This window comes from Meles meles, chromosome 20 (assembly GCF_922984935.1).
Source record: "Meles meles chromosome 20, mMelMel3.1 paternal haplotype, whole genome shotgun sequence".
Taxonomy (NCBI): Eukaryota; Metazoa; Chordata; class Mammalia; order Carnivora; family Mustelidae; genus Meles; species Meles meles.
This window is the reverse complement of record NC_060085.1, coordinates 9,268,275-9,291,397: the sequence shown is the minus strand read 5'-3', so window position 1 is coordinate 9,291,397 and position 23,123 is coordinate 9,268,275. Positions and strand designations below refer to the sequence as shown.

Below are 23,123 nucleotides of genomic sequence, written 5' to 3'. Positions count from 1 at the left end.
TTATATTTAATCTGTGATCTATTTTAATGTATATGAAAAGCATAAGATCTTTTCAGACTTCTTTCATTTTATGGATGTGTATGTCCAGTAATTCCAGTGCTATTCATTGAAAAGACAGGTTGCTTTGTATTTCCTTTGGTCCTTTGTCAAAGATCAGTTGGCCTATTTCTGAGCTCTCTCTTCTGCTTCATTGATCTATTTGTCTATTCTTTTGCCAATATTATACTGTCTTGATTACTGTGGCTTTATAGTAAGTCTTGAAGTTGAGTAGTGTCCGTCTTCTAACTTCGCTTTCCTCCCTCAACATTGTTCATGTTGGCTATTCTGGGTCTTTTGCCTCTCTGGATAAACTTTAGAATGATTTTGTCAATATATACAAGATAACTTGCTGCAATTAAAAAAAATACTTTATTTGCGGGGGGCAGAGGGAGAGGGAGAGAGAGAATCCTTAAGCAGATTCCCCACTGAGCTTGACTTGCTGCGATATTGATTGAGATTGCAGGGAATCTATAGATCAAGCTGGGAAGGACTGGCATCTTGATTATATTGAGTTTTCCTATCCATGAACATGGAATATCTTTCCAGATGGTGATGATTTAAACATCTATTTACCATATCTTGACTGCTAATTGTGTGCCAGTCATTGTGCTAAGCATTTAGCTGCTTGATCTTAATTAATCCTTTCAGCAACCTGTGGAGTAAGGAGATTTGTCTCCTTTTTACACACGAGGAAGTTGTAGTTCAGAGAGGCTAAGAGCTTTTCCAAAAACACACAGCTAGGAAGCACTATAGCTAGGATTTGAATCCAGGTCTGCATCCAGAATGAGGCTCTGCCTCATTTCTTTTTAGAAATTTGTAGGGCATGTACTGCTCTGTAATGTCATGTCTGGAGTGACAGCCACATTCCATCTCTGGATTCACTCTTACTGCTACATCATGACCCACAAATGTCTGGATTATAAGATTTGTTTTTTGTCATTTATACTCTCTATCTCCCAAAGATCTTGGTACTCATTCCCAGACTGGTATCCAGACCAGAAGGCACAGACCAAATGTCTTTTGGCTGATCCATTTTTGCAACTCAACATGACTGGATTAGCTGGTAATTGTTTTAACAGCCAAATGAATGCGATTTGCAGTTTTTTATTTAGAGCACTTATTTCAGAGATGCTAGCCCTGTTCAATTGAATAACATTCTCAAAGCCAGTATGGTAATGCTGCTGCTGATTGATAAATTAAACCTCCAGCTGGCAGATGTGTTAAAGATTAGAACCAATGGCTGAGACTCATTCCTGGAGGCCTGCTGTTAAACTGCTTCTATCTATGATGCTGATGAGATTCTATACCATTCTACCTGGTCAACATTAGTAATTTGGATTAATGGGGTGCAAGGTAATACCTACTAAAGTTATTTGAGGGGCTATGAAGATTTATTTCCCATCCATCCCCATTTCCTAGGTGATAGTAAGATTCTAACATTAGAGAGTCATTCCTTTGGCTACATAATTTTTTTGTTCTTTGTAAAGTGAATCCATAAGGATAATGTACTTGGAGCCCTGTCACACTTTAGGGGGCCTGAGTTAAGTTCTTTCCAGAAAAGGCTGATTGAGCAATTGAGGGGTTTGGAGGTCTTAGAAAGATTCTGAGGAAGAAGAGGTATACTCAGATATGTCAAACTTCATAATCAGGCACACTTTGGGAATGCCATTTGGTGAGAGGAAAGGGTAGATTTTCTGCCACTTTGGTGGGGAGCATTTGGAAATGTGTGTAGATATCTTTGTTTGGCACAATATTGGGGGTACCAATGACACTTAGTGGGCCAGGCATACTAAACAGCCCACAATGCACAGGACAGACCCAAACAACAAGACTTTTTCCACCAAAAAATGCCAACAATGCCCCCTTGATAAATCTAGAGAATGCCAAGATAAGGATGGTTAAGTTTGCCTTTCAGAGTAGTGATTGCCAAACCTAAATATACCCCCAAGGACTTGCTGAATGGGAATTTGGGTAGAGGGGAGGGTCCAGGAGTCTGAATTTTACAACATTTTGCTGGTGGTTCTGATATGCAGTCAGCTTGCCTGCTGTCAAGGCACGGATTAGAGCATTCCAGAGGACCGTTTGTTGTCTTCCAGTTTAAAAAATAAATAAATAAAAACCAGTGTTTGTTGTAGGGACTTCACAGTCAAAGTACACAATGAGAATTACAGGTTACCATGACAAGTGATGCCACTTGGGACCTATATTCAGAAGCATGACAAGCATTTTCTTTTGAAGGATAGCACGCACAGAAAACTATGTAACCCATAGAAGTATAATTCCAGTTTGTGTCTGTGTGTGTATATATATACACCACCTCCTCTTTATCTGTTCATCTATTGATGGACACTTGTTTGCTTCCATATCTCGGCTATTGTAAATAACATTGCAATGAACATAGAGGTGCCTATATATCTTTTCATTTGCCCTTGTATGAAACAACATATAATAGGAATTATATACTATGTTCTACTATGTGTCTGGCGTTTGGCTTAGCATAATGGTCGTGGGATTGGCCCATGCATTTTTGTTTAGCTGGGGATCCTCTGTTCTCACCTGCATGTATGAACATTCATACATACCTTATCAAGGAGAGGTCACTCTTTCCTGAAAGACTCTGGGGTCTTTGGAAATCTGTGTAGGTAACACTTATGCTATGAAACTCCACTGTCTTCTCAGGAAAGTCCCTAAAAACAAGTTATTGTAAGTTTGCTTTGCACAACATGATCTTCTTACATGACTGGCCTTTGGCATCCATGCACCTGGAATTACTTCTTGTTTTCCATTGGCTATCATTTGCCCTTGAGATATGAAGTAACAGGAAATACAAAAATCATTACTATTTGTCGAGAATCCTATATGCTCCATCTCCTTGCAACTCCAGTTAGTCTTGGTTTTACCATTTTGTCCATACTTTGACAAGTTAGAAAATCTTGAAAATGCTGTAAGCAACCTGTAAAGGATGACTCATAGCACAGAATGGGGAATTTATATAAAGATGTATCTTTTCTAGAATGTTCCAAAGAACTCAAATACTCATGGGGGTGATCAACTCAAATTCAACTAGCTAAGGCTTAAAAAATATATATTTGCCTTCTTCATCCTATTTCTTAACCCCTACCCTCACTCCTGCCTTCTAAGCCTATACATGGACTCCTAAAAATTCAGTGGTTTCTTGGTACATCCACGTTGGAAGACAGTTTGGTGACACTTTACAAACCTGAAGGTAGGCATACTCTGGGACCCAGAAATTCCATTCCTAGGGCTATTCCTACAGAAATGCATGCTCAGGGGCACAGAGTATTTGAGGCAGGAATGTTTAAAGCCCCAACTGGGAACAGTCCAAATGTCCATCAATGGGATAATGGATAAACAAATTGTGACATACTCTTTCAATGGAATACTATGTAGCAGTGAAAGTGAATCAATCACAGCTACACACAACAACAGATGAGTCTTACAGACATGATGTTGGACCAAAGAAGCCAGACATCACAGGATATATACCGTATGTATGATTCCACTTATGTAAGAATCCAAAAAGATGCCAAGTAGAACTGTGCTATTTGGGAATGCACAATAAGGTAAAAGTATAAAGAAAAGCAAGCTTATTAATAGTATAAAGTCAGAACAGTGATTATGGCTGGGGGAAGACCTGTGTGTGTGTTTCTGGGAAGCTAGTGGATGTCCCATTGGTAGCCCTGGACCTGCGTATTAGTTTCAAGAGCATTGGTTTCACAACCAAGTCTTCAACTGTCCTTATGCTTTAAGCATTTTTCTGTGTGTTTATTCAACTTCACAATACAAAAAAGGGAATGGGAAATAAACTGCAGCGGTTCTGGAGGGAAGTGAACACGATGCCCAATATTAGGACCTGGTTCAGTTATTTGCCTCAAGAAGTTAAGATTTGCCACCTCTGGAGTTTTTCTCAAAGAGGAGCTGAGCCTTTTATTCCAGCTTGCCCTGCCTCTGTGACTTGAAACTTTGACAGCAGTGCCCCCAAATCGTTCTCCTCAAAAAGTGTGCTTTGCTGAACGGACCAGATTTGATTAGAGACGGACTAATTGCACCCCGGACACGAATCTCCTTCTCTTTTTATCATTAAGTTTCTTCTTTTTAACCTCCTCCTCGCAAGATGCTGAGAGCGTCCGGTTGTCTGCAACCGAAAAGAAACCCATTGAAAAACAAGGTCTCCTCCCGTGGAGGAGGAATCTGTCGTCCCAACTTCCCCCCTGCCTCCCGACCATCCGGCTCTCCCCACTTCTCCCCCACAAACTCCGGTGAGCCGGGTCCCCTCGCGCCTCCGCGATTGGTCGTGGGCCATCATGTGTCGACATTCTGGGTGGGTCTTTCTCCCGTTAAACTCATCAATCGCTCCTCTTTGGAGGTTCGCTGGCCAGTGGTTTAGACCTTTGAGCCCGTTTTCCCTCTTCCTTCCTCTTCCCCCACCCCTCCACACCCGTCTTATTTTAGCAAAACCTAGAGGAGGAGGAGGAGGCATTGGGGGGTGGGGGGGGGAACGCCAGGCATTGCAGCATCCGGGAGCAGCTACTGAGTGGCTAAGCGAACGGCGCATACCTCTCTCTCCCTCTCTCTCTTTTTCCCCTGTTGGGAATTTTCAGGATTTCATTGCTGCAATTTAACCCCAAGATGAGGCACGGTTGAGCGAAAGGCTGCGCGCACACGCACACTCACACTCCTTCGTGAACAGAAGAGGCAGCCGCTGGTGATTCAGGAAGAAAAAAAAAAAAAAAAATCACCCGGACCTTGCGGCTTCAAGACTCCTTAAGAGCCCTCCGGAGCGTTTCCATCCCCCTCCCCTTCTTTCCCTTCCCGTTAATATTTTTTTCTTTTCATTTAATTTTATTTTTGGGGCTACAGATCTTTCAGCCTTTTTAAGGTCTAGGAACTCAAGCAAACAGAAAGAGGGAATTTTTTTTTTTTTTTTTAATTTTGGGGGCTGCCCTCGCCCCCTGCAAGGACCTGGTTTTTATTTTTTTTTTTTAATAAAATTTTTTTCTAATGGGCCGAGCGCACTCCTTTTGCAAGATGCCAGCCTGACCCGGACCTCGGAGGAATTTGGAGCTTCCACTGCGTCCCGGGGGGGCGTCCTTTGCAAACCGTTCGCGTCTTAAAGGGGGTGTGCGTTGTTTTTTTTTTTTTTTTAAACTGTCTTTTTTTTTTTTTTTTTTTTCTTTTTTTTTTTTTTTCCTCCGGAGTGGGTGGACTGGGGATTGCCTGGATTCCTTCCTCGGTTATTTTTTGCCTCGCTTCCCTCTCCCCTCCCCCTCCCCGGCCCCCGCGCCCCGCCCCCGCACCCTCCTCCGCCCCTCCTTCTCCGGGGTCAGCCAGGAAGATGTCCCGAGCCGCTATCCCCGGCTGGGGCCGGGCAGCCGCCTTGTGAGCCCCCGACCCGAGGCGCCGAGCCGCCGCCGCCCGATGGGCTGGGCCGTGGAGCGTCTCCGCAGTCGCAGCTCCAGCCGCCGTCTTCACAGCCCCGGCAGCATCGGCAGCGGCAGCGGCGGCGGCGGCGTCTTCCGCATCGTTCGCCGCAGCGTAACCCGGAGCCCTTTGCTCTTTGCAGAATGGCCCGCTTCGGAGACGAGATGCCGGCCCGCTACGGGGGAGGAGGCTCCGGGGCAGCCGCCGGGGTGGTCGTGGGCGCCGGAGGCGGGCGAGGAGCCGGGGGCAGCCGGCAGGGCGGGCAGCCCGGGGCGCAAAGGATGTACAAGCAGTCAATGGCGCAGAGAGCGCGGACCATGGCCCTCTACAACCCCATCCCCGTCCGACAGAACTGCCTCACGGTCAACCGGTCTCTATTCCTCTTCAGCGAGGACAACGTGGTGAGAAAATACGCCAAAAAGATCACCGAATGGCCATATCCTTTGCCCGAACCCGGCAGCGAACCCCGGCAGCTGCGCCTCCCCCTCCTCCCTCCGCTTCCCCTCTTCCAGGCTGGGAGAGAGACCCGGGGGTTGATGGGAGGTGGGGGGGTCTTCCAGGGGCTGGGAGAGGGGGCACCGGGGAGGAGTGTGGAGAATCTCTCCACCCCGAGCTGGGTTGAGCTACCGTGGAGGCTTGGGGTGGGGGAACCGGGGAAGTGGATTCCAGAACGAGGGCTGGGCCCTGGGGTCGTAAATAGGGGCCTGGGTGGAAGCTTCAGAGCCAGTTCTGGATGGGTCAGAGTTTTCCCAAATGAGCGTGGACTCGGCCGGGGCCTGGGCTCTCTGGCCAGGGCAGGAGAACCACGGGGGCTTTGGTTGGGTTTCCTTAGGTGGCCCTCACTGGAATCCACGGGAACTTCCAGAGCCGGAGCCCGAACCCAGCTCACTGGCTTCTCCACCCCTGCCTTCCCCCGAAGAGGGGACCGCTCTCGTAGGGCAGGGCGCTTAGGGGTTCCCAGGGCCAAGAGCTGGTGGAAAACATGTGGCCTTCCCACGGAGGGGCCAGCACTTGCCCGAGCTCATATTCCGGTCTGGGCCTTTGGCCCCCATCTGAAAAAGGCAGTGGTGGGCTGGAGGGCACTTCTCCTCTATGTCTGCTGGTCCCATTTCCTTCAGCCACTGCCCAGGGACCTCATCATCGTTTGGGGTGCAGAAAACATCCCACTTGCCCCATTTGGGGCCCTGACCTGGAAGACCTAGATGGACTATTTCAATAAGAAAGACAGGGCAAGAGGAAATGAGGTGGCAGGTCCTTCCTAGGGTATGGTGTCAGGCCTTGGGTTGGATTCGCCTTCTCCCACCCTAGGGAACCGGGAGGGGACACCAGGAGAATCAGCTTCCATGTGGACACCTCTGGGCAGGTAAATGCCTTTTTTTTTTTCCCTTTAAATCAAAGATCCAGAGGAGGAAGGTGAAGACCACATTTTCCTCTATTGAGATGCTATCAAAATGCAGATCCCCTTGTGTTTCTTTAAATCTGTGCCTGCTTGAAATAAACCTTGAGGAGGGCTTAACATCTGTTGAGATGTAGGCAGGCAAGGATGGGTAATTAGTCGGGCTTTCTAGCAGTTATCTAAGCATGACCCAGATTCCAAGTGGGGGGACGCACCCTGCTCCCCAGGCTGACTGGCCACTGTGCCATGCCCAAATGTGCTGCTCCTTGGCTTGGTTCCAACTGGCTGCCCTCCGTGTACAAATGAACGGGGCTGGATGGGCCCCTGGGGCTCAGCGATGAGCCCCCATTCTGTTGTGTTTGGTTTCCACTGTTGTATACTCCAACAGGGCTGGGCCCCAGGAGGTCCTGGGGTTGCTTATTTGAGGAGTTCTGTGGCTGGTGGATTCATTTTTAGGGGAACTCAAAATTGAGCAAGCTTTTGGCTTCTGGGTGCTGAAATTGTAAGAGGGCTCTGAGGTTTTGGAGTGAACAGTCTACTTTGCGGGTGGTCAAAATTAGGTTCAGCTGGGGTCTTTCTGGAGGGGCAAATAAGCACGATGTCATCTGGATTGGTGCACAAACTGGGAGCCCACACTTTGCCTCCCAAGTTCCACTGAAGACCCACTGAAATGCTCAGGGGTCTTGTGATCACTGTGCCTGCCTCCCCACCCTCTGCCCCAGGAGTGGTGGGGGCTTGGAGGGTGTCAATGTGTGCATGCTCAAATCACTCCAGGGGGTGTCCAGGAGGGAATCACTGGGCTGACAGGTTTCCATGTTGAAAATGGCTTTAGATCGCCTTCTGGAGCCTGGATTTGGAGTCTTCTAAGAGGAAAGGAAGGAGGTGGGAGTCCTAATGTTGTGTCCTCAGCTCACCCCGTCCAGACTGAATCCTGCAGATCAGAGAGCTGTTGGAGAGGGAAGGGATTGCCAGGGACCTCTCAGAAGGAAGAATCTCTGGGGAGGGATGCAGGTGAATTGGGAGCATTCTGCTGGTACTTTAGGTTTTCTTTGGCTTTCTTGCTTTGTGAGTTTGTGCATTTTGTTCTCTGCAGACAGTTTTTATTATCTTTTTGGCCCGAGGCAGCAAACACATTATACAGCCCCACTCTGGAAGGGAAAGCTCTCTATCCCCCCAATCTGTCACCAAGCAGTGTAATCCAGGTCTAAGCTTTCTGGGGGTTGGGGGGATGAGAGGAGAGAGGACAGAGAGCTGGGGGCAGGGGCGCTGGATAAGGGACTCGGGGCCAGCACAAAGAGATGGATTGGAGAAATGCCGACTAGCCAGGGTACCAGGGCAGACGCTGGCTTTGATATCCAAACGCTCTGCCATTTAAAATAATGTCTTTCAGTACTTACTGAACTTTTGGAATAATGGCTAATATATGTATGCAAAAGTACTCAAGTCAAGTCCAGTTTAATATGTGTTCGCAAAGTGACCACAACTGCTGCAACCAGTGCCAGGACAAGAAAGAGACTGGGACCAGCTCCCCAGATGCCCCCCCCAGGTCCCCTCCACTCCCCCACCCCCTCACGCCACAGGGTTAACCACTACTCTGACTTCTAAGCCCACAGGTTCATTTTCCTCCATTTGGACTTCCGGTCAGTGGAGGCACAGGCTGTGTGCCTTTGTGTTGGTTTCTTTTGCTCAATAGGATGCCTGTGAGAATCATCGAGATTCCCGCAAGTGGTTGGAGGTGGCTCCTTCTCGTGGCTCTGGGCATTTTACTGTGTGACTCTACCACAGTGTACTTGTTCCCTCTACTTGTGAGTTGGTCAGTCTCCAGATTGTGTCGTTAGGAACATTCCTGTACACGTCTTGGGTTGACCATTTCTCTTGGGTCTGCGCCTGGGAATGAAACTGCCCTGCCGTTCCTTGATGCATGTGTAGCTGGGTGCGTATTTGGAAATGACGTCCACTAAGGGTGCAGCGGGCTATGGAAAGGACCTTCTTCTGTCTCATGAGGAGCAAGCGAACATTCCGTGAACTTGGGACACCCTATGGAACACTCCATAGGGCCCAAGAGTGTTACTTGCATGTGCAAATTCCAGCATGGCACACTGGTGGAGGGGGCCGCCTTCTAGTCTCCATGCCCTTGGGCACTTTGCCACTGCAATGCCTTCCCCTTCTGTACCCTACTCTCTCGGCACCTCCAAGCTTGAAGCCAGCAGTGAGAATTAAGGGTTCTCCTTCATTTTAGTTTTCGCTTCTGAAGCAAGAACACCCAAGTGGAAATCTTTGATGTTCAGATTCACAACTTTCGGAGTCTGCTGGGCAGCAGGCCATCTTGACCGCACACCTTGGTTCCATGTTTTTGGTGATCGGGAGTCTCATTTCAGTGCGGCCATGACGGGGTCTGGTGCTGGCTTCTAAGGAGCTCAAATCCGTCCACTTCATAAGGTGCATCTGTCAACCTTACCAGAGCCCCCACTTAATGCCACTCATTCCTTCTGATGTGCTACCAAACGCCAATGTGAATGTCATCTTCCCCCAGTCCTGCTGATGCCAGCAGATCTCCCACTGAGCACGATGTAAGAACTAGGGCTATTGTAGGAGCCGCGGCCTGGGTCTGTGTGCTGTCCCACTCGGTCTCCTGATTTGGCCGCAAGATTCCAGCTTTTCATCCGTGTTTCTGGCAATCTCCGTAAGGAGCTGAGTCCCATCACATCAGGTAACCTATGGACATTGGCCGATTGGTGTTCCCTGGTTTTTTAAAAGAGGAGTGTTCTGTATGGGAACCAGAGGGAGCCGTGGGAGAAGTTGGAGCATGTTATCAGCCCTCTGCTCATCCTGAAAAGTAGAATGTGTTAGAAGATACTGCTGTAGAAGTCAAGACAGTGTGACCCCTCGGAAACTTCTACTAGACCAGCATGGCTGGTAATTCCAGAAGAGCAGAATTCTGGGAAGTAAAAATTAGCAGGGCTTTTCCATTGGGATTTTTTCCTTCCCCACAAAGGTGTGATCCCCCCTCTGTAATCCCCAAACCCCAAAAGCTTTGGAAACCAAAACATCAGATCATGCAGGGGTAAACTCCTACCTGGAACCGACCTGAGTTTATAGTCTTTACATACAGTCTTGACCGATCCCCCATGATATGCGTTTTGGGGTGTTTTTTTTTTTTAATATATAATCTAGGTAAGTACCAAGGCCAACATGTTCTTTTTTTTTTTTTTTAATTTGACAGAGAGAAATCACAACTAGACAGAGAGGCAGGCAGAGAGAGAGGAGGAATCAGGCTCTCTGTGGAGCAGAGAGCCCAATGTGAGGCTCGATCCCAGGACCCTGGGATCATGACCCGAGCCTAAGGCAGAGGCTTTACCCCACTGAGGGGTGTTTTGATGCAGAAATGTTTGATATGCTCCGTCAGGCCGTGCTGCTCCAGCACTCCCCTCTGGGAGTGTTATGTATGCCTTGAAGTGTCTCCCAAACTTTCATGTGTGTGAGGATTGGCTTGTTCAAATGGTGATTCTGGCCCAGCAGGTTTGGGGTGGGACCCAGAGTTTTGCTTTTCCAGCAGGATTCTAGAGATTGCCCCTGCCATGATCTGTGGGTTCCACTGAGAGTAGCCAGGTCATATCATAGGTGCATCCTGGGACCTTTCTCTTCTTGTTCTTCTTCTCCCCCCCACCCAAGATCAGGTTTATTGAGGTATAAATTAGTTAGCAAACTTCACCCTTTGTTGCATACAGCACTGTGAGTTTTTGACAGATGCATGCAGTCACGTCGCCACCACCAAAACAAAGATAGCGAATGGTTTCAGGGAGCCTAGCCAGCTGTCAGTGGAGTGTGCGACTCTTGATCTTGGGGCTGTGGATTCGAGCCCCATGTTGGATGGAGAGAGGACTTAAAAGTAAAATCTCAAACAGTTTCATCATCCCAGGATATCCCGTAATGCTTTCAGAGTCCGCATTACCCAAGACCCCTGCAAGCACGGATCTGTTCTCCATCTTTATGTTTCTGCCTGTTCCAGGAGGTCATAGAAATAGAATCCCTGTGTATGTAGCCTTTGAAGCCTTGCTTCTTTCGTGAAGGCATTTGAGATCTATTCCTTTTGTTGTGCATAGGAGTAGTTCGTTTCTTTTTAGTGCTGAGTAGTATTCCATGGGATGACTGGACCACAGTCTGTTCATCCATTTCCCAGTTGAGAGACATTTGGGATGTAAGGTTGGGCGATTGTGACTAGGGTCGCTATAAACATTGGCAGATGGGTTTTAGAGGGAACATTGGGAATGTACGTTCCATTTCTCTCGGTAATGGTAAGTAAATACCCAAGAGTCAGATTGCTGGGGTGTATGGTTAAGTATACCTTTAACTTTATAAGAGACTGCCAAACTATTTTTTCCAAGTGGCTGTGCCCATTTTACATTCATGTCCTCATTATCCCTTTAAAAGCACCAAATTCTAAACTCCAAAGCCTGTCTGGCTTCTAGGGTTTAGGTAAAGGATTGTGGGAGTGTATAGACTGTGCTGAGTATGGTAGTATTATGTACCCATCAGAGAAATGGGGAAGAGGGAGGAAGGGGGTCTCCAGTGTGGGGAAAGGGACTCTCTTACTTGGAGCGCACTGGTTCCACCATTCACGGTAAAAAGTCAAGCTCTGAGGCTGTGAGGCTCCATACCTGTCCATGCCTGTCACCCTTGTTCTGCAGCCCCACCACACCTGGCATGAAGTAAGTACTCCATAAATGTTCTTATGGTGAGTGAAAAAGCCTCTTACCACCCATTTGCCCACCCTATACATCTTCTCTGCCCTTAGGCCAACATTTGAGGTTTTCACTGGGTTTTAGGTACAGGGGACCAGTGGGGTCAGAAAGGGGATGTGTACATGAGGTTATCAAACCAAAGGAGGTCTCTGAAGTTATAGTGCTCGAGAAGTTGGGAGACAGTGGCTCTTGAGAGTGAAGACTTTCTTCAGGGACTTGGGGGGATGTCTCGTGGGTGCTTGGGCTTATGTACCACCTCTCCTTCCCTGTCCCCAGTATCAAGGCACATAAGCCCTCCATCAACAATGGAAGGCAGCACCGCGAAAGTGGGTTCGATCCAGATATTGTCAAAGCCCCAAAGCCCTACAGTTAATACATTTTGGAGAGTGCTAACTCGGCTCTTTGGGAAGGATCGGTGTGGTGCCCCAAAATATGACAAAGGAGAGGGAAAGCATCCTGTGCTGTGGGATGGCCAGGCCCAAGTTCAAGCAGCTCCCTGGCCAGGCTGTTTTGGGCATCAAAGCCTCAGTGTGCACGATGAGGTTACTGTCTCCCCTCGGAGAACTGAGAGGTTAAGTGGGTTCGCATGTGCTAAATGCTCACTCAGGTCGTGTTGGGCATGAAGAAGCTCCAAAATACATAAGCTGTAATGTTAGAGAGCACTTTTCCCCTAATGGTCTTTTCTGGAAACTTTGGCTGGAAATCAGGTTCTCTGGGTACAAGTGGGAGCAAAGGGTCCCCCGTGACTGGCCAGGTTGGATTTCTTAATCTGAGTGTGGCACTCGTTAAAGCAACCCTCAGATGTTCTGTATTCGCTGTTCTTTCTGGAAGCTTTAAAGGGGGAAGATTCGTGCCCACTTGACCTATTTTTCTATTCCCTTCGGCCTAAGATAAAATTAATTGTCGTCTTGTCCCTTGATCCCTCCCTTTGTGGGTGACAAGGTGAGGGAGTTTTAAAGTATGTAATTAGCTTCCTTGTTCTCTCTCACACCCCATCTCTTTCTTCTGAGCTGGCCAAGAGTCCAGCCCAGGATGGAGACCAAATGCCTTAGGACAGTTGCTGAGGTCACCCCGGGCAACCAGTGGGTGTTTAACAGCAGAACCCTGCTCATTTGGGGTTAGAATGTACTTCCTCCCCACCAATTTCTGTCTTTCTTATTTCTCACTTGTCCCTTACCTCCTCGAGAATAGAGAAGGCAAAGAACATTGCAGGAGAGGGAACCAGGGGGTGGGCTCCGCAACTTGGGTTTCCAAAACCACTGGGCATTACTCCTTGTCTGGATAGGATGACCAGATGTCCCAGTTTGCCTAGGACTGTCCTGGTTTTAACATCTCAGGAAACCCAGTAGTTCTGGGCAAAGCAGGATACGGGTCACCCTACTGGTGAGTCCTTAACACCCAAGAAGGGAGAGAGGAGGGGAATAAGAGATGGTGCTAGTATGCAGGAAAGAAGAAGATAGGTGGCTTTTCCCCTCTGAAAAGCTGGGGCTTTTTATTGGAATGAACTGTGCTTTCGGAAGCTGCCTGTTTAAGGCAGCTAATGCGAGAGAGATCCTAGCTCTGTAGTGAAATTTCCGAGTTAAGTCCAGATCAAGTTTTGTCGTCTCTCTTGGGTCGGAGATGACTTTTATCTTCTGTTCAGACTGGGAACATCCTCTGGTCTTTCGCGGAGGTGCTCAGGGCTCAGGTCGGACTTGGAATTCAGAATTAGCGGTCCCTCCCCAGAATAACACTATTGCAGAGGCTGGGCCCCGTCTCCGGAGCTGTGAAGGAAACTCAGCTTCGTCGCCCACCTGCCAGTAAATAATGTTCATGCTGTTAAGTACTGTTCTCCTTTTAGGTCTGTGTGTAAAATATATATATATAATTTTAAATCAATTTCTAAAGTATTTTTATGCAAGTACTTTTGCACGAGGGCTAAGTCTGATTTCAAGAGCAAGTTGACAGATGCGTCTCAGAGGAAACACAGAGGCAGACCTGGAACTTGCCAGTGCGGGGGAAGGGAGGGTAACATGGCTTCTGACCTTCTAGAACATAACATGCTCTTTTATCTTATTGACCTTTATTATTTTCCTTATTAAAGATAATGGGCATGGGAGGCTATGCCGGCTTTCCTTTGCTCCCGTGAAATGTTTGGCAAATCATGGAGTCCGTGTAGGAATGTTTCTGTCTGAGCAATAGCACTAAGGAGTGGAGGCAGAGAAGAGGCAGGACAGGGGAGGTGACTTAGGTTGGAGGCAAAGCATACAGAGCTTCAGGATAGGTGACCCTCACTGCGCAGTTCTGCTCCAGCCCCTACTAGTGGAGCCTCAGTCTCCTCATCTGTAAAATGGTCAGAGCGACCCACACCCAGGGAATTCTGGGAGATACTGTAAAAGATACTGTACCCAGAAACCATGTGGTTTATATGATTATGCTGTGAAAAGGATGGCCTTTGGACCCCACAACAGCGAGGGCTGGGTTCATGGGGCCACCACGCTGGCCATGAGCCCAGCACCTACAGGGGCTGAATACATATCCGTAGAGTGTTTTCTCGTGCTTTCCATTAAGAGCCTGTTGCTTTAATCGTATTACAGGTTCACCATACGCTCTCAATATTATCCGTCCTTCCACTTGTTTTTCCTTATTTATTGTGCTAGGATATGGACATGCTGGTGGACCAGCTACCTAAGTCACAGACTGGAGTGGCGGTCCTCCAGGTGTGGTCCCCAGCCCTCTAGAGTCAGCATCATCTGTTGTAGGATGGAGGTGCTCACCCCTGAGCATGCATCAGCATCACCTGGAGGTCTATTTAAACACAGGGGGCCAGACCTCACCCCCAGAGTTTTATCACATGCACCTTGACATAAATTTAGTTTTCTTGGTTTCTGAACTTTGTAGCCTTCTGGAAATTATACTTGTCTTTTCTACCCAATAGTATGTTTCGAAGATTCATCTGCTGTTGAGTGTAGCTGTAGGTCATTTCTTTTCTCTGCCTAATAATGCATTCTGTGATGATACAACAATTTATCCCCTTCCGTGTGTGACGGACATTTGGGATGTTTCCAGTTTGCATGTGTGTGTGAGTGCCTGTGAGTGCCTGTGTGTTTGCTATTTTGAACAGTGCTGCCGTGAGGAATAAATAATTTTTGAATGAATGAATTCAAGGTGTTAATTTTAGTCTGTGTACTTGGGAACCTAGCTTCAGCTAGAATCAGCTGAGATTCACCAGCGTTTATGGAACACCAGCCATTTGACAGGCCCTGGCTAAGTTGGTTCTCAGTTTCCTCCTCATTCTAAGGGCTGGGTCAGCCAGATAGCCCCTGTTCCTGCCTGGAGAGTTGGGGTCTTGAACTGATTGGAATAGTCAAAATATTTATGGACTTGAATTCCCTTTGGAAGAGTTGTTAGAATGCAAAAAAAATTTAAGTGTCTGGCCTGTTCCTAGCCATAGTGCAGCCTTTTAAATTATGTATCATGGATGGATGTTTCTGGTCTGTAGGGGAGAAGGGTCATCCCATGCAGTTAGTATGGGATGAGTGGATGGATGGATGGATTGATCTGTGGGTGGTTGGACAGATGGGTGGAGGGAGGGGATGAAGGAAGGAAAGAAGGAAAAGAGGGAGAGAGGAAGAGGAAAATGAATGGTGTTGGATAGGTGGGTGATCAGATGAGTAAGTGGATGGGTTATAGATGGAAGGATGAGTAGTAGACTGTTGGATGACCAATGGGTGAATATTTGGGTGGATGAGTAGATGGGCAGATGACTGCACTGGACTGAAGGGTGAGGAGATGGATGGGTGGACAGATGGGTGAGTGTGTTGGGGGATGTTGAAGACAAGGGTGTGTCTGGCAGGGTGGTTGTCCATGTTGGGTGTTTGTGATAGTTGGTATTCTTATTGGGTTGTTGATGACAAAGTCCCTCCACTTACCGCCTTCGTTGTACTTTTCTCAGCATCAAATGACTCTTGCATGCTTTTTGTGACAATCAGTGAAAGTGTGTGTTTAGGGCTCACTTCTGTAATTAGAAGGCTCCTTGAGGGTAGGGGACAGAACTTTATCTTCCTCACATCCCCCAGCAGTTCCTGTGCTATATCATGCATAAATGTTAGTTAACTGAGTAATGACGAGGAAAATAAATGGTGTTGTTGACAAAAATGATGAAAATTCCGGGATCACCTGGTTTTATTTATTTCCTCACTGGGACTGGAAGTGGAATTCCTTAGAATTTACCCCCTCAATGGATAGTGGCAGATTGGATAAATGCCCTTGATTCCTACTCACTGACCAGAGATTACAGATTACAGACTACAGATGCATCACTGTCCTATAAAGCCCCACACGATCTAGTCACTGTCTTCTCTTTGTCTCATCTCTTCTATTCTCTGCCAGTTCAGCTCTGTCTCAGCTCCACTGGCCATTTTTGCCCACACCCATCTTATTTGCATCGGAAGGCAAAGGCATTTGTGCTGGCTGTTCTCTCCACCTGTCTCCCTGGGGTTGACTCCCCTTTACTTAGGTCTCAATGCAAGGCTTGCATCCTCCAAGAGGTCTGTCCTCTTCATTTATTGGACATCTGAAGTACAAGGAATAAAGAATATATGTATATTCTCCTATCTAGAGGGAATCTCTGGAGATGTTTTAATGTATTTCATTCTCTCCCTTTTTATAAGCTTTTGTGAACACATTTCCATGCCACTAGATATCCTTGGAAAGCATCAGAGCTCCCATGTACCGTTGCACAGGCTGTACATTGCACAAGGGTATTGCATCTCATAGACATCATGGAGCTGTACATTTATTATTTCAATTTCCCAGCTGATGAAAGCTTAGTATCTTGTTCTAGAAAAATGAAGATATTATGACAACTTTCTGACAGATGGACCTAACAACTTGAAAAAGGGGTGTCTTATTTAAATTCACACAGTGGTGCTGTATGGGTTGGCAGCAACCCCAGAAAAGACTGCCGTTAATATCTGACAGTCTCTGTTTTATGGATGAATCCTACTTCATGAAAACACCTCCAGTTGTTTGTTTGTTTTCCTTATAAACAACAGAGCAGCGAACATCTTGGTGCCTCTTTGGCCATGACTCTGATTACTTTCAGAATAAAATCCTGCTCTAGATAAGGTGCAGAAGTCTGAAAACTGTCACCTGCACGGTCTTTGAATCTGTTTTGAGACCAGGTGACTCAAAGTTCAGGAAGTTGATGGGGAGAAGCAGGGAAAGAACTGCTATTTAGTTTGGAGTTTTTCCTGGGCTGCATGGAAAGAGTGCTTTCGAACTGGGGGTGCTTTCGCCCGCCGAGGGAATTTTGGCAATGTCTGGAGACGTTTCTGGTTGTCGTGACCATGGAGGGCAAGGTGCTACTGGCATGTAGTGGGCAGAAGCCAGGGCTGCTGCTGAGTGTCCTAAAATGCACAGGACACCCCCATCTGACATCCCCATCCCGCCCCAGGAAAGAATCATCCAGCCCAAGGTGTCAGTAGAGTTGAGATTGAGAGATCCTGATGTAAAAGATATCACAGATTTCCTGGAGGGGAGTGGGTGGATTTCGGGTTTTTGGGTGACTTAAATTGAATTTACAGTTTCTCTTCCTAGCTGGGTGTCTAAGCCAGCTTTCTGTGAACTTTAGATCTCACACGATCAGCAACAGGCTTGCTACCGACAGATTCGTTGATGTAAATATAGATGAGTATATAGAAGGAAATCTCAGCCGGAGTTGGAAAATGTTGGAATGAAAGCTGCTGCGGCCTTTCCTTCTCTTTCCTTCTCCTTCTGTTGCCCAGTTTTTAAATCGTGTCTCACTTTCCTGGGCTCCTGGTGTGGTGGGTGCTGTTGGTGTAGACCGTGGTTCTCTAGTCCCTTAGTCCCAGCATTCCAGGCTGGCCTTGTGCATGAGCAAGAGACAGTGCGTGGGGCAGGTTAGCTTAGAGATGGGAGTGGGAAGAGGAGTGCATTCATTCCTTCACAGTGAATTCATTTATTTATAAATGTTTACTGAGCACCTACTATGTGGCAGGAGAGAGGGGGCAGGCGAGGTCAGGACGGTGACAAGATAAGACTATTTCCTTAGGACAGAGTCCTGGAAATGGCAGCGCTGGGTCATATGTCAGGCTTTGGGGCCAGATGTCAAGGAGCAGGAAGTCCCTGTTCTTTCAGACCTGGAGGTCCCCTTTCCTTGGTTCCGTGAATCAACTGGCTTACCCATGATTTTCATCTCTACCAGAGAGATAAGCGAAAAGTGGAATCCCCTTGGGGTACGATGTGCACTTTCAGGAACTGAAGAAGTAGAACATTTTCTGGGTCTGCGCAGGCCATCTGCATTTCCTTCGTGATGTCCCTGGTCATGTCTTTGCTCTGTCTTCTCTAGAGATATTCTGCAGGTATCTTCTGGGGAAATGCACCAGATGTAGATGTTCAGGGGTTCTGTGGCTCTGTGTTGGGTCTGAGGCAGCCCAGCGCGGTGGTTAAGAGGGAGGGCTGTAGAGCCAGTCTGCCTGGGTTCGAATCTCGGCATTTCTTTATAGTTTCATCATCCGGGGTGAGTCGCCTAACCTGGTGGGCATCCTCTTCCTCGTCTGCGAGATGCATATAACATCAGTGTCCACCTCGCGGGGTTGTCGTAAGGCTCAAGCAGCACCTAGAACAATGCTTGGCACCCAGCGGACAATGAATAAGTTTGCCTGCGCTCTTGTTCAAGGAGCTAGGCCTTAGCATTCTCCCTCATCAGGGTTGGTGTCTCAGGGCGCAGTAGCCACCGTGTGATTTAGAGCAAGCTGTCCAAGCTTTTGTGCCAGCCACGGCTCTTCTAAATGACCAAACAGGATCCTTCATTCGCCCCAAAACTTGATGAGAAGCAACTGGACCATTCTCCACATTCATGATGAGTGGGTCCTCTCCTCCCTCTTCTGCTCATTCATGTCCTGGATTTCACTGGAGTCCTGGCAAAGAAGTGCCATATTCTGGGAGGATGTGGGAACCCTGTGCCTTTTGGACAACGGTTAATAGCTCCTCTTTCTGGAGAGCTTATGACTCTCAGGCTGTGTGAAGACTACTTGGGCTGACTTAATCTTTATACCTGCCCCAAGAGTTCAGTGGGTTTATTTTCGGCCCCATTTTACAGATGAACACACTGAGGCTCAGAGAGCCAAAGTCGCTTGCCAAGGTCACACATCTAGCGAGTGGGGAAACTTCACTGGACAGGTATCAGCACAGCAGGGGACAAAGTCCCAGAGGAGCAAAAGTTCAGATTGTGTCTGGAAAGGCATTCGTGCTCAGAAAAGTTGGAGTGCCCGTGGGCAAGAGCTGGCACAAGGGAGTAGTTAAGGGACAGGGTTTGAGGTCACCCAGAACTGGTTGGTTTCCCTCTGTCAGGGCTGTGGCCTTTGGGATGCTACCTAACTTCAGAGATCCTCAGTTTTTTCATCTGTACAATGTCTGTGAGTAAAATAGTATTTAAGTCCTAGGGAGGCTGGAAGGATGAAATCGATGGTGAATGTCCAAAATCATGCTTGGCACAGAGTACGTGCTTTAGTCAGTGGCAGAAGCTCTTTATTCCCTCCTTGGTCTGGTCACTGACACAGACAGACACAAACAGACTCAGGTGGCTGCCCTGATGTGGCTGACATTCTAGCTGGGAAGACAGACCAAGGACCAGGTAAAGGACACTGTTTGAGGGTAGTAAATGCTATGGTACAAAAGTAAAGTAGGGATAGGAGATACAGTAGGACGGTGAGGGCACAGAGTGCTGGCGCTGAGCCAAGACAGGAGGACACCCAAGACGGGGGTGAGCATGATTCTGGGGAGCAAGGAACGTGAGGAGCTGGTGGGGTGAGCTTAGAGGTCTGTTTCATAGGTGGCTTTGTCTAGGGAGTGAAAGGGATTGGATGGAGAGACCCAAGGGAAGGCTGGTGAAGGGGACGGGTGAGGGGCCCTGAGCTGGTGGGCAATGCTGGAGAAGGAAAGATGGAGAAGACCCAAGGGATTCTCTCATTTCTTCCTTTCTTGGAAGAGTATTTCTCATTCTTAAAGATGCAGGCAAGGGGATCACACTCCAGGTTATTTTTGTCTCTAGGTTATTTAGGAAGGTTTTAAGGCACCATTTTCTTCCTAACCATTTGAGATCCCATTTTTTTCTTTCCTTGGAGATTGTATAGACCCGTGCTGCCCAGTACAGTAGCCAGTAGCCACGTGTGGCTATGTTGACTTGAAATTAATTTAAATTAAACAAAAAGCAAAAGTCAGGCCTTCAGTTGTAAGAGCCACATTTCAGGTGCTAGATTGCCACATGTGGCTGGTGGCTACCGTACTGAACGACACAGATCTAGAACATTCCATTGCTGTGGAATATAGGATATGCTGTTTAGAACATGCAGGGGCCGCATCTCCTGGGAGCTTGTTAGAAATATAAAATCTCAGTCCCCACTAGCTACCCCATATCTGTTCAGTCCCAATCTGCATTTAAAGGAGATCCTCAGGTTGGCTAGACCTGGAATCACCTAGAAGTTTTAGAAATGCTGATACCCTGAGCCCCACCCCACAGGTGCTGGTGAGATTGGTCCAGGGCTGCCCCTGGACCTGGTGATCTTAAAAATCCCCAGGTGGTTCTAAAGTTCAGCTAGGATTGGCAGAGAGCCTATCAGGTGATTAAGAACTCTTGGAGGGGCGCCTGGGTGGCTCAGTGGATTAAGCCGCTGCCTTCGGCTCAAGTCATGATCTCAGGGTCCTGGGATCGAGCCCCGCATCGGGCTCTCTGCTCTGCAGGGAGACTGCTTCCTCCTCTCACTCTGCCTGCCTCTCTGCCTACTTGTGATCTCTCTCTCTGTCAAATAAATAAATAAAATCTTTAAAAAAAAAAAAAGAACTCTTGGAAAGCAGTTAGATTGGAGTTGGAGCTGGGTGACTTTGGGCAAGTCACTTACCCTTTCTGATCCCCAAGTTCCAGGACATGCTGGCATCTCCCTCCCTCATTTGGTCCTGTGAGTTCAAAGCTGCTGAGCAGGGGACCCGGGATGTGCATAGTGAGTGCTCCCAACATAAATGTGTTAATTTCTTAAAATTGAGGTCAGCAGCCTTAGAGCTAACAGTCGGAGTGCAGGAAATGAGACTCTTTTTTTAATGGTTTTTAAAAATTGAGTTAAAATTCACCTAACATAAAATTAACCACTAACCATTCTGAAGCACACAGCTCAGTGATATTTAGCATGTTCACTGAGTTGTGTGGCCATCATCTCTGTCTTGTTCCAAGACATTTTCATCATCCCAAAAGGAAATTCCAGTCCTCATTAGGCTACTCCCCATCCCCTGCCTTCCCCTACCCCTCTGCCCCACCCTTGGCTATCTTGGCCTCTGGTCCTGTCTCTTGGACTGACCTATTCTGGTTTTGGAGTTTGGGTAGTTCCCCCTCTGCCTCCCTTCAACCTGGCATCCAAGGGAAACTGTGAGCTCTCTTGGTTTCAGAGTCTTCCTGGCCCCCACCTGTGGTCCCCTTGGGCACCCTGGGCCTGCCATCATCCCAGGTGAATGCCAGCAGCAGGCCCATGTTCTGCTCTCCTGGCGCTGCCACAAATGAGAGGTTTTCTCCCAGCTGGATTTCTCCTAGTTAAATATTTCATAAAGAAGACCTACAACTCGTGACGCCAGGAGTGTTTGATAGTGAAGTTAATGAGGGAGAGAGAGTCGCAGGTGGCCCCCAGGTCCCTGTCTGAGCCCCACCATCCCTTGTCCCCCAGCTGTGGCCTCCCTCTGTCTTTAGCACTGTGACTGGCACAGAGCAACCACTTGACAAATGAATGTTCAAAGGGCATGTGGGGGGAGACAGGGGTGGTGGAGGAGGAAAAGGAGGGAGAAAGAAATGAGGGGGAAAGGAAAACAGGGACAAGATGCGTCGGGGGGGGGGATCTGAGAAGCAGAGACTGAAGTGTAGGGAGGCCACGGAGGATGGTGCCGGGGTGGTGGGGGGGGAGACAGACACTGAGGAAGCCGATGGGGAGGCAGAGGAATGGGAAATCCAGTAAAAGCGAAGAAAGAAACAAGAGGGAGAATATTGTGTCTTGTATCTCTTCCCCTCCCCATTACCCTTGACAATCTTTTCCTCCCTCTGTCTCTCCATTTCTCATTTCCTGACTCTTGCTTTCCTGCCCGGTCTTCATCCTTTTTCATTTCCTGTGTCCCTCTTATCTTTTCATTTTCTCTCTGGGTTTTTTGTCCCCTTTCCCTTTCTCTTCATAAACCATCCCTTGGTGTACGTGTCTTATTGTGTCTCGTCAGTCTTTGGCTGAGTGAGTGAGTGAGTGTGTGTGTGTGCACGCCTGAGCGAGAGAGACCGAACCTGGGGAAGAATACAGGAACATAGACGGACATTTTAAAGACCAACCATGAAGCGAATGTCCATTTTGCATGGGTCAAGAGCCAGAGCCACTGACCCCTCAGATTCTCCCATAGGCCCATTCTGGCTCACAAAGCACCGGTGAAGACTGTATGGGAACCATTAGCTTGCTTTTCTTTGTGGTTTCACCACCTAGGTGTGCATCCCTAAGCAATGGAGTTAAATGTTCTGTGGTTTTGAACTTAGTATAAATAATCTTTGGTCATATGAATGGTTTCGTGTTTTGCTTCATTGGTCTGCAGTTACATTTGTAAAATTCATCCTTATTGCGGTCTCTGTGGCTCCTTCGTGGTCACATTTGTTCACTGATGATGAACATGTGAGTTTGTTTTCCTTTTGGGCACTGCCAGGAGCTACATTGCTTGTCGCTTATGGATTTTGCTGCACGCGTGCAGCAGTCTCTTGAGGATAGAGGCATTGCAAAATTTCTGGATATTAAAATTAGTGCATCTTCGATTTGACTAAATATATGAAACTGTGTTGTGAAGTGTTTGTACTGATTTACACTCATGCTGGGAGTGAGTGAATGTTCAAGTTGTTCCACATCCTAACCCACACTTGCTATTGTCAGACTTTAACTGCAGCCCTTCTAGTAGATGTGTGATTTCTGGTTGTGATTTGCCTGTGCTCCCCGATTACAAAATGGCTGAATGTATTTTACTATATTTATTGGGCATTCAAGTTTCTTCTTTCATGAAGCACCCTACATACCATGTCCACTTTTTTTTATTGGGTTGATTTTTTTTTTCCTGTATTGATCTGTAGATGACCCCTGTCTATTCTGGAAATAGGTCATTCATCATTATAGGCTGTGCAATTTGTGCAATATCTTCTCTTGGCTTGCCTTTGGATCCTTTTTTACGATGTCTTTTGACAACAGTGATTCTTAATTTTAATGTGGTTGAATTTAGAAATCTTTTCCTTTACAGTTTATGGGTTTTGTATGTTATATAAGAAAACCATCCCTACCCTGAGGTCATGGAGATGTTGTATGCTATTTCTAAAGGTTTTCTAGTTTTTCTCACCTTCTGTCTTCAATCAACTTGGAATTGATTTTTGCGTACAGTATGCAGTAGAGCTCCAATGTCCGTAAGTGTTGTCCCAGCACCATTTATTCCAATGACCTGTCTCGTGA

General features: G+C 47.4%; 1 protein-coding gene across 12 annotated transcripts in view; it reads left to right on the top strand.

Moving 5' to 3' along the window:
- The window catches only part of CACNA1A (calcium voltage-gated channel subunit alpha1 A), a 286,598-nt gene that overhangs the window by 67,185 nt on the left and 196,290 nt on the right, over positions 1–23,123 (top strand). For 11 of the 12 annotated variants that reach the window (XM_045990607.1, XM_045990606.1, XM_045990604.1 and 8 more), the window contains exon 3: positions 5,624–5,917. In XM_045990607.1, the coding sequence (XP_045846563.1) occupies positions 5,624–5,917 (294 nt within the window). Of the gene's footprint in view, positions 1–5,623; positions 5,918–6,815; positions 6,845–23,123 lie in introns of those variants that run through there. The other variant, XM_045990609.1, reaches the window with a different exon arrangement.